Source organism: Brugia malayi (genome assembly GCF_000002995.4).
Source record: "Brugia malayi strain FR3 genome assembly, contig: Bm_v4_Chr2_contig_001, whole genome shotgun sequence".
In the NCBI taxonomy this organism is placed as follows: domain Eukaryota; kingdom Metazoa; phylum Nematoda; class Chromadorea; order Rhabditida; family Onchocercidae; genus Brugia; species Brugia malayi.
Genome location: NW_025062476.1, coordinates 12,720,130 through 12,736,485, shown reverse-complemented (window position 1 = coordinate 12,736,485; position 16,356 = coordinate 12,720,130). Strand labels below are relative to the sequence as shown.

The 16,356-nt window shown below is 24.9% G+C and overlaps 1 protein-coding gene across 1 annotated transcript; it reads left to right on the top strand.

Annotated features, from left to right (window-relative positions):
* Positions 1 to 13,687: 13,687 nt before the first annotated feature.
* Bm8899 (Uncharacterized protein) lies at positions 13,688 to 16,083 on the top strand (the record flags this gene model as incomplete). Its single annotated transcript, XM_043079376.1, has 2 exons — positions 13,688 to 14,018; positions 15,995 to 16,083. 2 exons carry the CDS (start codon positions 13,688 to 13,690, stop codon positions 16,081 to 16,083), a joined length of 420 nt encoding a protein of 139 aa, XP_042935310.1.
* Positions 16,084 to 16,356: the final 273 nt, after the last annotated feature.

The window sequence follows — 16,356 nt, the reverse complement described above, 5'->3', positions numbered from 1 at the left end:
AATTAAACAAGTAAACTAAAATATGAGCTATCCCTGCAAAAAGAAACAAAGATATTTAGAATAACGAAAAAATATCGGAATATCGAAGGATGACCAGTGAAGGAAAAATCGAAAAATGACAAAACATTTAGCATTATCAGATAATACACTCAATTTCCTTACTGCTTGTTATATAATAATAATAAGATAAAAGCTAACTAGTGCATAGTTCAGTTAACGTTCTCTACAGGCAATCATGAAAATTATTATGACAATATAAACTTTTCCGAAGAGTGAGGATGATTAGTGAAATAGTTTAATCAGTTAATCCTAACATTTTTGGCAACATAAAGAGGAGAAAAGCTTTTGGTCTCAACGAAAGTACGATAATCCGGCAAACCTATCATATCTAAACTAAACCTGAACCATATACAAGCAACAGTTTAGAAGGTAAATATTACCTGACTCACGTGCGAGACGTGTAAATCACGTATAAACTACAAATTGTACCACCGACCAATACACCCATTTTTATACGTTCACAAACTGAAAAAAGTATTTCCAAATGGTTTGGGCACAATTTGCTAAAATTTCATCCGAAGTAAAGGAATGAGAAAGGCAAATAATTATCGCAAACTGACAATGTGCCTGCCCACTCCATTCATACCAGACGATCAGAGTGCACAGGAAAATATCAGAAGGATTTTCTCTTACAGTCTGGCACTAATATGTTATGATATGTTTTGGCGTGTGCTACGTGTATCACGTGGGATCACGCAATGAATTAGTCTAAAAGAAGGCATACACGTGGGGTCACGCAATGGATTAGTCTAAAAGAAGGCATACACGTGGGATCACGCAATGAATCAGTCTAAAAGAAGGCATACACGTGGGATCACGCAATGGATTAGTCTAAAAGAAGGCATACACGTGGGATCACGCAATGAATCAGTCTAAAAGAAGGCATACACGTGGGATCACGCAATGGATTAGTCTAAAAGAAGGCATACACGTGGGATCACGCAATGAATCAGTCTAAAAGAAGGCATACACGTGGGATCACGCAATGAATCAGTCTAAAAGAAGGCATACACGTGGGATCACGCAATGAATCAGTCTAAAAGAAGGCATACACGTGGGATCACGCAATGAATCAGTCTAAAAGAAGGCATACACGTGGGATCACGCAATGAATCAGTCTAAAAGAAGGCATACACGTGGGATCACGCAATGAATCAGTCTAAAAGAAGGCATACACGTGGGATCACGCAATGAATCAGTCTAAAAGAAGGCATACACGTGGGATCACGCAATGAATCAGTCTAAAAGAAGGCATACACGTGGGATCACGCAATGAATCAGTCTAAAAGAAGGCATACACGTGGGATCACGCAATGAATCAGTCTAAAAGAAGGCATACACGTGGGATCACGCAATGAATCAGTCTAAAAGAAGGCATACACGTGGGATCACGCAATGAATCAGTCTAAAAGAAAGCATATTTTTAGATTCAAAATAAAAAAAAAAAATAAGTAAAGTGAAAATAAAGTATTTTCTAAGTATTTTCGAAAGATTACTGTTTGACAATTCAGAACTGAAAGTTTTTTTCTGTTCCTTTATTCATTTATTTCTAATTCTTTGCTAACTTAAAATGCTCAATAAGAATTATTCAGCATTTTTCATTTACTATCATTTCAATTTCATTTTTATTTATAATTTACATTTGTTTTCAATTTTTTTTCTTTTCCATTATTTCATTTTTTATTTTCACTTTATTTATCTTTTTTTTTTTTGTTGTTTTTATTTTCTTTTTCATTTCATTTCATTTTCACTTTTTTTTTTCTCACTTATAACTGAATTCTAATTCTAGCATTCATTCCTTTCAAAAACATTGCCAATAAACGATCAATTCATGATGCTATCGATTTGTCATATTGTTGTCATCGATTCATATATCACTTAGTATAACATTTTTTTTTTTTATTTATGATATAATTAAACTAAAAATGAAACTGATCTGATATGATTACTTCGAATTCATAAATCATATATGAATCTGAATAGTTTCAATGTGAATAATGAACTTGAGTAGTTTCAGTTATTTTAAAATTTTCATTTTAAATTAAACCTTACTGTTGTCAGCGTAAAGAAGAAAAAGAAAAATCTAACTTCCTTTTTTGAAATTTAATTTTCTCAACTTTGATTTTAATTCATATTTATTTTAAAATTTTCCTGTCACTGTATCTATGTGTATGTCAATTCCATTTTTTATTGGACACAATTAATCTCAGATAAGACAGTTAGATTTTTTTTTTTTTTTTTTTTTGAATTTTACATAATGAAACTTTTTTCTAATAATCCCTTTTTCTGTTAATTTTAATTCCTTTTTGAAATTTTATTTTCTCACTTTGATTTTATTCATATTTATCTTACGATGACATATAACATCTTTAATCGAGAGAAAACATTAATTGTATGGTCGTCTTTCTTAATCTGAAAACAAACATTTCTATTCTATTAATTCAAGTTATGCTCCATTGCACTGGCATAACGATGACTCAAAATAGATTAGATGTCCATCGAAAATTTTTGTCACCGATCGGTCGCTTATAACAAAGACATATTGTCGCCATTCAATATTGTAAAATACAACTTTCTTTACCAAATGTATCTTATAATGCCGAATAAATTTTATAGTCACATCGATTACGGTAGTAACCGGAAATGCTTCCATTATTATTTCATTCGAAAACTGAATTTGTCACTGTATCTTTCACGAATAAGTTCTCATGAAATAGATATTTGTACAGTTGAAAATTTAAATTTTTTTTTTTTTTTTTCACATTTAAGGAAATATTGTAAGCATGGAATGAAATGTTATCAGTGTTAATTATTTATACAGAAAATTTTAAACTTTTTACCTTTCTTCTAGATAAAAAAAAAAAAAAAAAAAAAAAATGAAAGACTTCAAACTTTTTATTTTTCTTCTAGATCACAAAAAAAAAAAAAAAAAAAAATGAAAGAGTAAGTTTTGTTGTATGATTTAATTTTACATTTTGTATTTAATAATTAGTTTCTTGAAAAAAAAGTCTTCAGATATACGGAAACTATTTATTCATATTAAAGTTTATAAATTGCAGTTATAAATGTTTAGTATATTAATTTGCTAAGTATTTAAATGTGTGGTAGATTTAAGATTTTTAAAAAAAAACATTGAATTATTAAATTATTTCATTTTATTTTTAAAATTCTCCAAATTATTACTTACTTTCAATCAATTGTAATAACAAAAAGTAATAAAACCCTCTTAAATGATTTCATTGAAACCATCAATCAATGCATGCAAATATTTCATATCCTAACAATTTCTAACATTTTACTACAGTGAATTCATTTCAATGACTAATGCAAAATGTTTATTACTAACCTATCATTCTGCATTTACTATAAGTGATGATAATTTGAGTGTAAGATAACAATTATTTGTAAGTGAGAGAATGAAAAAAGAAGGGAAATAATATGGTAAAATGGATGGAAAAGAAACAAAGGAGACTGTAAAAGATATTGAATTTAAAAAAAAAAAAATTGAAAAATAGCATTGAAATTATACATACATTCTATTCATACTGCACAAATTATAAGTTTGATGAGAAATGATTATTGTGTATTTGTGTGTGTATGTGTATGTCTAAGTATATGTGTATGTGTATGGGTATGTGTGTTTGTCTGTGTGTGTATGTGTGTGTTTGTCTGTGTGTGTATGTGTGTGTGTGTGTGTGTGTGTGTGTATTTCAGTGAACTAAAAAAAATTCAACTCATTCAATTTTATTTATTTTTTCACAAAAATTGAAATAGTTAGTTGAATGAGAAGAAAAAAGAATAATGAAAAGGAAAACATTTACTGAAGTATGACAGCATTTCATTGTTATTATTATTATTATTATTATTAATAGTTATTATTATTGTTATTATTGCTATTGCTGTTATTATTATTATTATTATTAATTTTATTAAAAATTATTAAATTATTATCATTATTATTTGTTATTATAAAACGAAAAGAGTGTCACATTATAATTACAATTATATTATTTTTCTTTCATTCATTTTTTTTTCTTCCCTTTTTGACATCTATCAAAAAAATTGCCATCGCTCACAACAATGTAATTTTAAACATTACTTTGTGATTTGAAATGAGATGAAATGAAATGTTTGCTTGAAGTTATTGCTTAGCTAAAAGTGAAATAAAAGAAAAAGCATTTTAGAATAACAAAAAAAAAAGAAAAGAAAGAAAATAAAAGAAAAGAAGAGAAGAGGAAAAAAAAATAAACTTAAAAGAAAAGCAATACTGTCATTTGTACTCTTTATTTTAAAATAATACTAAAAAAAAAAGACTAAATGAATCTGACACTAAAAAAAAACAAAGCGATTTTTTCAAGAAGTACAAAAATTTTGTTTCATTATTCAATAAAAAAAAATTAATTTTTTTCTTTTGCATTTTCAAAATTAAATATTATTAAGGATTCAAAATTATAAATATTATTAAAAAATAAAAATGAAAAGAAAAATGATTTACTGCATCAAATTTTTACTGATATACTTTGATTTAATAATTATTTAAACAAAATATTGGAAAAAAATAGATTTAAATTTATAATGAAATTAAATTAAAAACAACAAATTTTTTGGTGCTTAATCAAAAAAAGAAAGGAACATCTTTTTTTTTTTTTTTTTTGATATTTTTCATTTCCAAATTTTTCTATGCAACTAAATAATTAATTAGGAAAAGAAATATATTAAATGAACGAAGAGGATGAAATATAATTTCAAATTATTTTCATACAATATTTTTAATATTTGCTACAATTAATTTAAAATATAATATTTAATTTACCAATTTTTTTTTTTTGATAATATATATACATTTATATTGAAGAATTAATTTTATCTTTTTTTTTCTACATTTTTACATTTAAATGCATCATTTTTTTGATTGACATTTAAATTTATCATTTAATTATTATTGAAATTATCTTTTGAATATAATTTAAATAATTTAATTTACCATCTTTCTCTCATCTATCACTTTTCATCCCCTTTTTGCTCATTTTCATCCTACCCGCATTTTCTCACACATTTCAAAAGTTCATCTTATACAGAAATTTGAAAAGAATTGAATGTTAAAATGATACATACACATACATACATACACATACATACACATACATACACACATACATACATACATATGCATACATACAATAGAATAGAATGATTGAATACATAATATTTATCACATACAATAGAATTGAGGAGAAGAAGGGAAGTGAGTGTGGTAATAATGCTCAATTGCTAGGGGAGGTGGGGGGGGGGGGAAGAGGAGAGAGGGGAGGGGGTAAACTGGAATGAATTGAATTTTTCGTTTATGTATAAAAAGGCAAAATGCAAAATTGCAAAAGGTAAGGCAAAAAGAAGCAGCGATCAGTAGTAGTTTGAAGGCAATCAACAATGTCTTCTTCATTTCAATAACAAATTTTAATCTGTGAAGAAGACAAAATGAAAAAAAAAAAAAAAAAAAGCAGAAAGGAAAAAAAAAAACTTGAAAAAATGCTATATTTTAATTTTAAGAAATAAAAAAGTATTTTTTTATTTCTTAAAATTATTGTTAAAAAAAAAAAAAAAACTTTTTTCCTTTTTTTTTTTTTTTTTGTTATTTTTAATAAATATAAGAAAATATTCTTATCTTATTGATAAGATTTATTAAAATAATTGAAAGTTTCATCACTTTGATAGATTAATTTAATTCTTCAAAAAAGAAGAAGGTGAAAAGATAGCAGTTAAGATAAGAATGATTTCTTATCAAGTGATAATTTTGGACTAAACAAAAAGAAATGCTTTATACAGTAATGATTGATTCATATTGATAGCATTATTCATATTGCAATGAAAATTTCTCTTCGAAAAAATAGACTAATCTTATCAGTAATCATTGTTAAATTCTTTTTTTTTTTTTTTTGCAAATGATTTCTTTGCTGAAAAAAGAAATTAACTAATTAATTAACTAAAACAGTTAATTGATAAAAGATTTTTTCGTTTTAAATTAGTATTACTTTATAATTAGTATATTTTATTCAAATTTAATTGCAATTTTTATATTAGACGAGAAATAAGCCAATCTTTTTTTTTTTTTTTGAAAGAGAATATAACAATGTTTTTTATGTTGTTGATATATTGGGATGATAAACTGATAAATGATAAACACCTTAGCTGTTAAACTAATCATTGTCATTCATTCAATCTTTTTTATTCTTTTATTTTATCAATTCAACAATTACATTTGTCAATTTTAAACAATCACATGAATTAATTTATTACAAAAATTCCCAGTTTAATTCGAATAAATATTTTAGTTAGTTTAAGTAAAAACTTATACACTTCTAATAGTACTGATAACTATCAACAGAAACAATCATTATTTGATTAGTGATAAGTCAGCTAATATTTTATTACACAATAACATAATCAATCATTATTTGAAAAAATTTGAGCTAAAATTTTTATAATTTCTATTATTTACAGTATCGTAATTATTATTACTATTATTATTATTATTATTATTATTATTATTATTATTATTATGCATGCTTTTATCATTTTCATTGTCATTGTAATCATATAGTTAATTAAATAACTTTATTATTACCATAATCATTCCTATCTATCATTGCTGTTATCATCATCATCATTATCATTATTATTATTCATACATTTATCATTATCATTATCACTGTCACTGTAACTATAAAGTTAATTAAATACCTCGCTATTACCATAATAATCATTACTATCTATCATTGCTGTTATCATCATCATCATCGTCATCATCATCATCGTCGTTGTCCAACAGGGCACAAGACAACTGTCAACTCCGCCTCCAACTAAACATTTGATAGACCCGATTGGGTAGACCCTCTCTCCCCTCTCTTTTACTTCAAGTTAGTTGTTTAGAGAGAGAGAATGTTCTTCTGCAATATACCTTTATACTTTAACAATTGGCAAACATACTTCCTTCTCTCTCTCTCTCTCTAAAGAGATGACAAATTGAAAGAATGAAAAGAAAGACAGAAAGAGAGAGAGAGAGGGCAAGAGAGAAGAGAACTTTTAACAAGAATTATTGTTTATACACAGAGAGAAAGGAATGAAATATACTAGTACAAGAAAGAGAGAAGTAACTATTTTAGTTTTACTTAACTAACTTATATATAAAAGTAATATTTGAATGGAATTTACACGGAATAAGAATTGGAGACTTAAAAAATAGAATAGAAGACAGTTAGACAGATTTGAATGGATAATTGATAAAGGATAGAAGAAAAATGATGAAAGAAATATTAGAGTTGTTCATAGAGTTTGGTTGCGCCATTGAAGAATCAGTGAGTTAGTGAATGAGTGAGTGAGTGAGTGCTTAAGTGTAGTCAGTCAGTCAGTCAGTCAGTTAGTGAGTGAGTGAGTGCTTAAGTGCAGTCAGTTAGTCAGTCAGTTAGTGAGTGAGTGAGTGAATGAGTGAGTGAGTGCTTAAGTGTAGTCAGTGAGTGAGTGAGTGAGTGAATGAGTGAGTGAGTGAGTGAGTGAGTCAGTCAGTCATTTGATGATAGTCGAAGGCATCTTTCTCTCTTCTGCTCCATACCACTGCTTTTCAGTTTTGACGACAAACTTACGACTACTCTGATTAGTACTGTAACTTGTCTTCATTATCCTATCATTATTATCTCTTATCGTTATCATTATCATCGTCATTGTTATTACTACTGTCAGCATCTATCACCATTATTATCCCTAGCATCCATCACCATTATTATCATTATAGTTAGCATCTATTATCATCATCGTGAGTACCTGTTATCATCATTACCATTACCGTGAGTATCTATCATTATCATTATCGTCAGCATCTATCATCATCATTATCATTATCGTGAGTATCTATTATTATCATTATTGTCAGCATCTATCATCATTATCATCATCATCGTGAGAATCTATTATCATGATTATCTTATCGTGGGTATTATCACCATTATCACCGTCATCATCATCTATTATTATTACAATCATTCATCATCATCTCCATCATTATCATTATCAATCATCATTATTATGATCATTATCATCACTATCTATCATTATTATCACTATGTAATCTGTAATCGATCATTCATCTACCATATTGTCCTCTCCAGTCTCAATCAACTACTACTGCCATCACCGCCACCAGTATCACTACTACCGCCATTATCACAGACATCACCACCAGCATCGTCATCGTCACTGCTACAACTTTTAACAGTACTAATATCTTCTTACCAACTTCTCGATAATTCTTTCCTGTTTTTTTTTTTCTCTTTTGCTTTTTGATAAAAGTTACAAAAACAAAGTTTAATCTTTTAATTTGATATGATTATTGCACTATTTACACTTACTTAGATGAAATATACCTTTGCATAATTAATTATATATTCTAGATGTTAACTTACCTATCATTCGTTATTTAAAGTTAATCTTCAGCTCTTCACATCGTTGCCTAATATGTCGTTGTGCTCTTTTACTTTCATTTCTTTTTAACAGAAAGTTTTTTTTTCTACTCTTTCTTTTAAATGAAATAATAATTAATGTTAGACTTAGTTATTTAATGAGTTTACATTTTATTAAGTATATGCTTACTTCAAAAACATTTACGGTATGTTATAATAGCATATTAGCTTCTTAATTCTTTAATGCTAAGATTTCATTTTCTCTTTTGTAATCTGAAATTTTGTGAAGTCTGTTTGAGAGAAACGATAAACCATTTATTGTTTTAAGAATATTGGCATAATTACGTCAAACAACACGTAAGTTATACTGGAATACTTAATAAAGTCACGTGTTACACGTTAAGATATACTTTTGCTAGTGTTAGTAGTATCGGCAATAAGAGATTGTTGCTTTTAACTCAGTTATAATAATAAAATGAATGCTTTATTATATGAAATCCATCGAACGGAACATTGAAATTACACTTTTCAGAAGTTAGTAAACAATTTTTGAATTATTTGACAATTTTTTCTTTTCCAAAAATTGCAAAAAAAAAAAAAAAAAAAAGAAAAAATTAATGTTAGCAATATAAAAATTTTACAAATATTTAACAAACATATACATAAATACATATCCTTATTTAATTTTTCATTCAATGAATTCATTAATAAATTTATCAAATAAATATAGAAAATAAAGTAAAATTATTATTTGGCCAAATTTTTAATGCAACATAATTAAATAGGAAATAAAAAAAATAATATTGTAAACTTTATCAATATAAAATTACTTGAAATAGGAATATATATATATATTTGAAATGGAAATACATATGGTAGAAATGATATGTAGAAATATTACAAATATAAAAAATAATTCATATATACTCATAATTCATAAAAAATAATTCGTAAAAAAAATAACAATTCATAAAAAATAATTCATATATTCATATATATTTCATATAAAAAGGAATAAAAAAATCTAGGAATAATAGAATTAGAAATAGAAAAGGAATACATATTAGAAATAGAAAATTAGAATACATATATTAGAAATAGAAAATTAGAATACATATATTAGAAATAGAAAATTAGAATACATATATTAGAAATAGAAAATTAGAATACATATATTAGAAATAGAAAATTAGAATACATATATTAGAAATGAAAATAGGAATACATATTAGAAAATATTAGAAATAGAACATATAGTTTGAATATTATAATATAGAAGCATATGTAGTTAGAAATATCAGAAATATAAAAATGAATTAGTTCATATGTACAAATCGGAATAGCAACAAAAAGCAAAACAAAAAAAAAAGGAAAGAAAATGATTAATTTCAAAAATGAATTGAATAAATTTTGAAAGCATTTGAAAAAGTTTCATTTTCATCTAATTGCTAAAATGTTCAGTTATTTGTTAATGTTTAGGAAATATACATTTATGCATGTGGAATGCATACATTTTGTCGACCAAATAAACCAATTTTGTTTGTTTGGTTCAATTTGAATGAAAATTGTTCATTTTAAGGCGAAAAAAAAAAAAATGAAATGCCATTATCGCTGTTTGATATTACTTTGTTTCAAATAAACATAGAAAAGTATTTATTATTTTTTTTTTTTTGTATAAATCAGTAAGAAGAAAAAAAAAAATGATTAAAAGGATAAAATATTTTTGCTGCTATTTATGAATAAATTAATTTACTCAAAATATGCATCAAAAATTTCAATCAATAATATTTGAAAAGTTAATTTAAGCTAACTTTATTTTAATTGAAATATATTATACATTTATTTGCATACATTTCAATTGATTAGTAATTCATTTAACAATTTTCAAACATATATGCTATTATAATTGTTTGTGAATTACATGAATTATAATATATGCTATTTCAATATTTAAATGTTAAAAATTTGAATTGAAATTTTTTTAAAAAAAAGAAATAGAGTTAATATGAAAGCAGAATTCATTATGAATTTATCACAAAAATGAATTGTAATTATTTAAAAAATGTGTTATACTAAGTATTAAGTATTTAAATATAATTACAATTATTTCAATCTTTGAGTATTACTTTATAGCCACCAGAAATTAAATGAAAATTAAACTGATTGGGAGTACTGTTTCAACAATTACATTTGAAAAAAAAATCAAAAAAATAGGAATTAATAATTATTGTTATAAAAATTATTACTATGAGTATTTGAATATTCCATTGCATTATATGAATTCCAATATTGGTTCCATTTATCATTTCCTAAAAATAATTAATAATTTTTATAATAAATTAATGTTTTTTTATTTTTTTCTAGTTCTATTAAATGCTAATTTGAATTAACTTAAAAATGAAACGTAGAAATTTTTTAAATTCTTTTCTAACAAAAATTTAGCAATTTAAAATAATTTATATGCATATAAAACAAATTAATTCATTGTATTTGATTAGAAGAATATATTATACATATGAAAAATGAATTTACTTCTTTCTTCATTTTTTAAAATTTTTTTACCTACTTCTCATATTACAAAATTGTCACAAAAATTTAATAAAATAAAAAAATTGAAGTTGAAATTTTGATAAAATTTGTACAATTTACCAATGCTAACTGAATTTTAGTCCTAAATTGAACAAATAAAAAATAAATTTCACTTTTTTGAAAAAAAAAAAAATTTATCAAATAGGTTAATGTGGATGGTTTTTTTTTTTTTTTTTTTTTTTTCTCATTTCAATTGAACAAAATGCTTTTTGATTGCTTAAAATTTAGAACTAACTGAATTAAATCTTTTCAAACTTTTTAAACGAACCTAAATTATATGTTCATTTTAATGTATACTGTAACTTGCTACAGTGTTTTTTTGTTTCCTTTATTTTTAGAAGCAATAAAAATAAAATTTCCTATCTGTTCATTTTAGAAGATAAAATTTTGAAATACTTCTTCAGCAAAAACTAGGGAATGTCGTTTTTTTTTTTTTTTTTTTTTTTTTTCATCGCAACATCTTATTTCTATCTCTAATAAATCTTTTTTAAAAAAATAAAATAAAAAAAAAAAGAAACAGCGTTTATTTCTTGTTAGCTTTCAATTTGAAAGCTTTGTATTTCTTTTTTTTCTTTTTTTTTCACACAAACATATTTATTTTTACACTTTGTTATGCTATATTTTACATTCATTACACATTTATCGTTTTTTTTTTTTTAGCAAAAATTTTAAAAATATTTTAGAAATTCAAATGAAATGATTGAAAAAAAAAATCGATATGTATGAGTTTGAACATTTATTCAAACTTATTAATATTATATCTGCAAAAAGAGAAAAAAAAAAAACAGAGCGGTTGAAATTTTTCAAAAAACAAACAAAAAAAAAAAAACAAAAACAAAAACAAAAATAGATAATTTTAAAAAATAATGAAAGTTTGGAGGGACAATTTTATATATAATAAATTGCATTTATTTGTAGATTATAATTAGAAAACTTTTGATTAAATCAAATAATAAATTTCATATTATTCAATTAATTTGATTTTTTTTATAGTAGAGAGAATAAGTCTTTTAATGTAATTTTTAGTACAAAAAATTAGTATATTTTAATTTAACTTAAAAAAAATCTAAGAACTGAAAAGATGACAGAAATCATAATGCATATCATAAATTGCATTTATTCAATAAATTATTGTCACAATCATTTGTTATTATCAGATGTTATCATCAAAATATTATTATCATATCATTGTGCTTCAATGATTGACTAAAAATGTTTTCAAATATTTTTTAATTAGCGTAAAAATATTTTAAAAAATTCACAAAAAAAAAAAAAAAAAAACTTAAATGAAGACATATTTTTAGGAAAGGTTGGAGATGATAAAAAGGGGAAAAAGGGCGGAACATGAAATGAATGAGAGACTTCTCTTCTTCCTGTCTCTGTCAATCAAATAGACCCCCTTAATGATAAATGGTATTTCGGTGAACGAATGAGAAGTGAGGAAATGTTTGAAGCATAACAAAATGGACTACCCATTCACTCAGTCACTCAGTCACTCAGTCATTCAGTCATCCAGTCATTCAGTCACTCAGTCATTCACTCATTTCATTTCATTCCGTCATTCACTCATTTCATTTCATTCATTCAGTTACTCATTCATTCATTCATTCATCCATTCATTTCATTCATTCATTCATTCAGTCACCCATCCATCCACTCATTCATTCATTTAGTCATTCACTCATTCATTCATTCAGTTATTCAGTCACTCAGTCATTCACTCATTCATTCATTCCGTCATTCATTCAGTTACTCATTCACTCAGTCATTCAGTCATTCATTCATTTCATTTCATTCATTGATTCATTCACATTTAAATTTTTACTTATTTATTCATTTAATCTATGCTTCAATTTTTTTAAAAAAAAAAAACAAGATGGAAAGAAAACTTGAAAAAAAAAAAAATAAATAAAAAATAAATCTTAACAATTACATGATAGATTAAATAATTGAAAAGTATTGTAAAAGATCAATCTAAATAAGTAAATGAAATTTACTTATGTCTTTAAAGAAACAAACCAATAACGGTTGCAGTCTTTTTTTTTTTTTTCAAAAGTTTAATTCCATCAAAAAATTTAACACAATTTTTAAACATTATCATTACCACTTGTTTTACATTTCCCATAAGAATTCGAATTTTGAAATGAAATAATTGTATAATAATAGTCAATTAATATAATTGTCATTTTCTTTTTTTTTTTTTTTTTTATTCAAAATCATTTTTCAAATAAGATCAAAAATTGTTTTAAAATTATGTAAACATATAATAAAACCAATAAACAGGGAAATGTTAAGCTTTATTACAAACATTTATCTATCATATCAGTATATTGTTTATTACCACTCATTTATCATGATGTAATAGAATTTAATATTGTTTTAATTTTAATTAATTAATGTAAGAATTAATTTTAGGTTAATTTTATAAAATGAAGAATGAAATAATAATTAATTGGCAAATGTAAATTTTTCAATAAAATTAATGAAATTTAATGAAATGATGTCTGTCATGCTTATTAATAATTGTATTTTAAATTACATTTTAATTCTTTTTTTTTTGTTTAAATTTTATTTTCAGATTTCTTGTGATGTCATTGCCAAGAATGTGTTCATTACCGTCTAGCAGTGGTAGTACAGGTAGTAGTAGTAGTAGTACCGCTGATATCGATAAAGAAAAACAACGTTTTGCAGCTGCAGCTGCAGCTGCAACAATGGCATTTCCAAGTTTACCATTTATGGCTGCAGCAGCAGCATTTCCGGCTGTAACATCAACTACAACCGGTAGTTCCGTTTTTCCGAATCAAATGGCCGCTCAATTATCATTGTTCAATCCACATTTGCAACAATATTATGCTAATTTTATACATCAACAACAACTCTTGCAAAGTTTACAAAATCATTCACCACAATCTCGAACAGGTTAATTTTTATTTATTTTTTTTTTTTTAAAAAAATTTTTTCTTTTTTTAATTTCAAAAAAAAAAAAAAAAATGTAAAAATTTTCAAAAAAAAAAAAGAATGAAATAAAATAAATTGATTTGTGATACAAATAAAACAAAGAGGTATTTTATCAATAAGTTAGTATAAGAATTGTAATGAATGTAAATCATACAGCAATAGTTATTAGCAGATTAAAATTAATATAGCATAGAGCTAAATGTAGCATTAACAAATAATTGTCACTACAATAACAATATTTGCTACTACAACAAGAAAATTACAAATAAAACAAATTACAAGGAATCTTTGTACTTAACATTTTCCCTTCTCTGAGGCATCATATCAGCAACATCCTTTCACGCCCACACTCTGCATATTTTGTTGACAAATTCATCCTTCCAAGGTATGTATGTATGTGTGTGTGTGTGTATGTCTGTATGTATGTGTGTGTATGTATGTATGTATGTCTGTATGTATGTGTGTGTGTATGTATGTATGTATGTGTGTATGTATGTTTGTGTCTGTGTGCATTGCATGTGAGTATTTCAGTGGAATGAAATTCAATCTTTGTCAAACATTCTCTCAAATTTGTTTGTTACCTTTTGTTAGATAAGTCAACATGCTTGTACTACCACAGGGAGAGAGAGAGAGAGGGAGAGAGAAAGAAAGAAAACTATAGATATAACAAAGAGATTGTTCCATAATTGATTACTAGTTATAAATAATTAAATAATCTGTTGAACCACTAATTACTTTTAAAATATGTCAAAGGTCAATCATTGCTAATTGATTAATAAATACCTATGGATTACGGTATAAAACTGTTGTTAAAGGTTATTGGTTGGATTATTGTTTTTATTATTACCATCTAAAAAAAAAGAAAAGAGAAAAGTAAGACAAAACAACACAGACAGTTAAGATTAATTCATAATAATTGGAAATGTTACGGTATTTAATACGTGAATAACCTTTGACCCGAAGAAGTAATACTAATATAATCGATTATGAGTTTAAAATGTGCATTACTGCACTACCGTAATGTAATGCATGTGATAATAATAGGTTATCAGTTTGATGTGATAATAATAGGTTATCAGTTTGATGTGATAATAATAGGTTATCAGTTTGATGTGATAATAATAGGTTATCAGTTTGATGTGATAATAATAGGTTATCAGTTTATCAGTTAAGCAATTAATAAGTTGTTGACAATATTTTGTATTTTAATACTAAATGTATGTAAAAGAGGATATATTTGAGTGAGTAAAGAGAGAGAGAGAGAGAGAGAGAGAGAGAGAGAGAGGAGAAAGAAAGAGAAAAGATCCGTTAAATTGATAATTGATAATGTTTTGATGTGAATGAAAAACGATATATTTATTTCTTCTTAATCCTAAAATAAAAAGAGAGGAGGAAAAAAAATTAAACGGAAAACATGATGATATGATTCAGTATTTCATTTCAAGTTATCTGATCAATCTATCAGCATTCAATAAATTTGAATGATGAAAATCTTGCGTTTTTTTTCCTTCTCTCTCTCTCTCTCTTTCTCTTTCCCTTTCTCTCAACATTTTTTCCTTTGTTTAAAAAAGGAAAAAAAAAAAAAAAGGTTTGCATGATTGCTATGGAAATTTTTTCTTAGTTAGATGTGCTTTTTTTTTTTTTTTTATTTTGCATAATCATTCTCTCATAATCAATCATTCTAGAAGATAACGAATTAATATTTAATTAATATTTTTTACTTAATTAAATATACATTTCATGCTGTTATTTAAATAAATTTGAGGGAAAATTAAATTAGAATGATAATTAATAAATGTTATTGCTCCAAATTTTTGTTTTTCTTTGATTGATAAATAACATTTATTTTAATGCAACAATACTAGTTTAAATAATAAAAACAATATTCGATATTAAAAAAAAAAATGCAATATCCTAAATTATTGAAATTATTTCAGAATTATCACCGTCCGTATCAGATGGTCGTACTTCTTCTCATGTTGATTCACCAACTAGAAGTAAGTTTTCTTTTTTTTTAACTTTTTAACTTTATCTATCCATCTTCTCTACCTCATTGAAATTGTGACAAAATTTCATTTCATTTTAAAATTAGATTTCATCTCGAATATTACTACCTAAACTTACTTTACAATTACCTTACTTTAAGAACACATAATGCCTCATTTATGTTCAAAACATTCATACTAAAATATGTTATCACTTGGAAAACAAATTTTATTTTTTGAATTAAATTTAAGATTTTTAAAGTTCAAAATTTACATTGGAAAAGAATATTTTAAATTTAAGATTTTTAAAATTG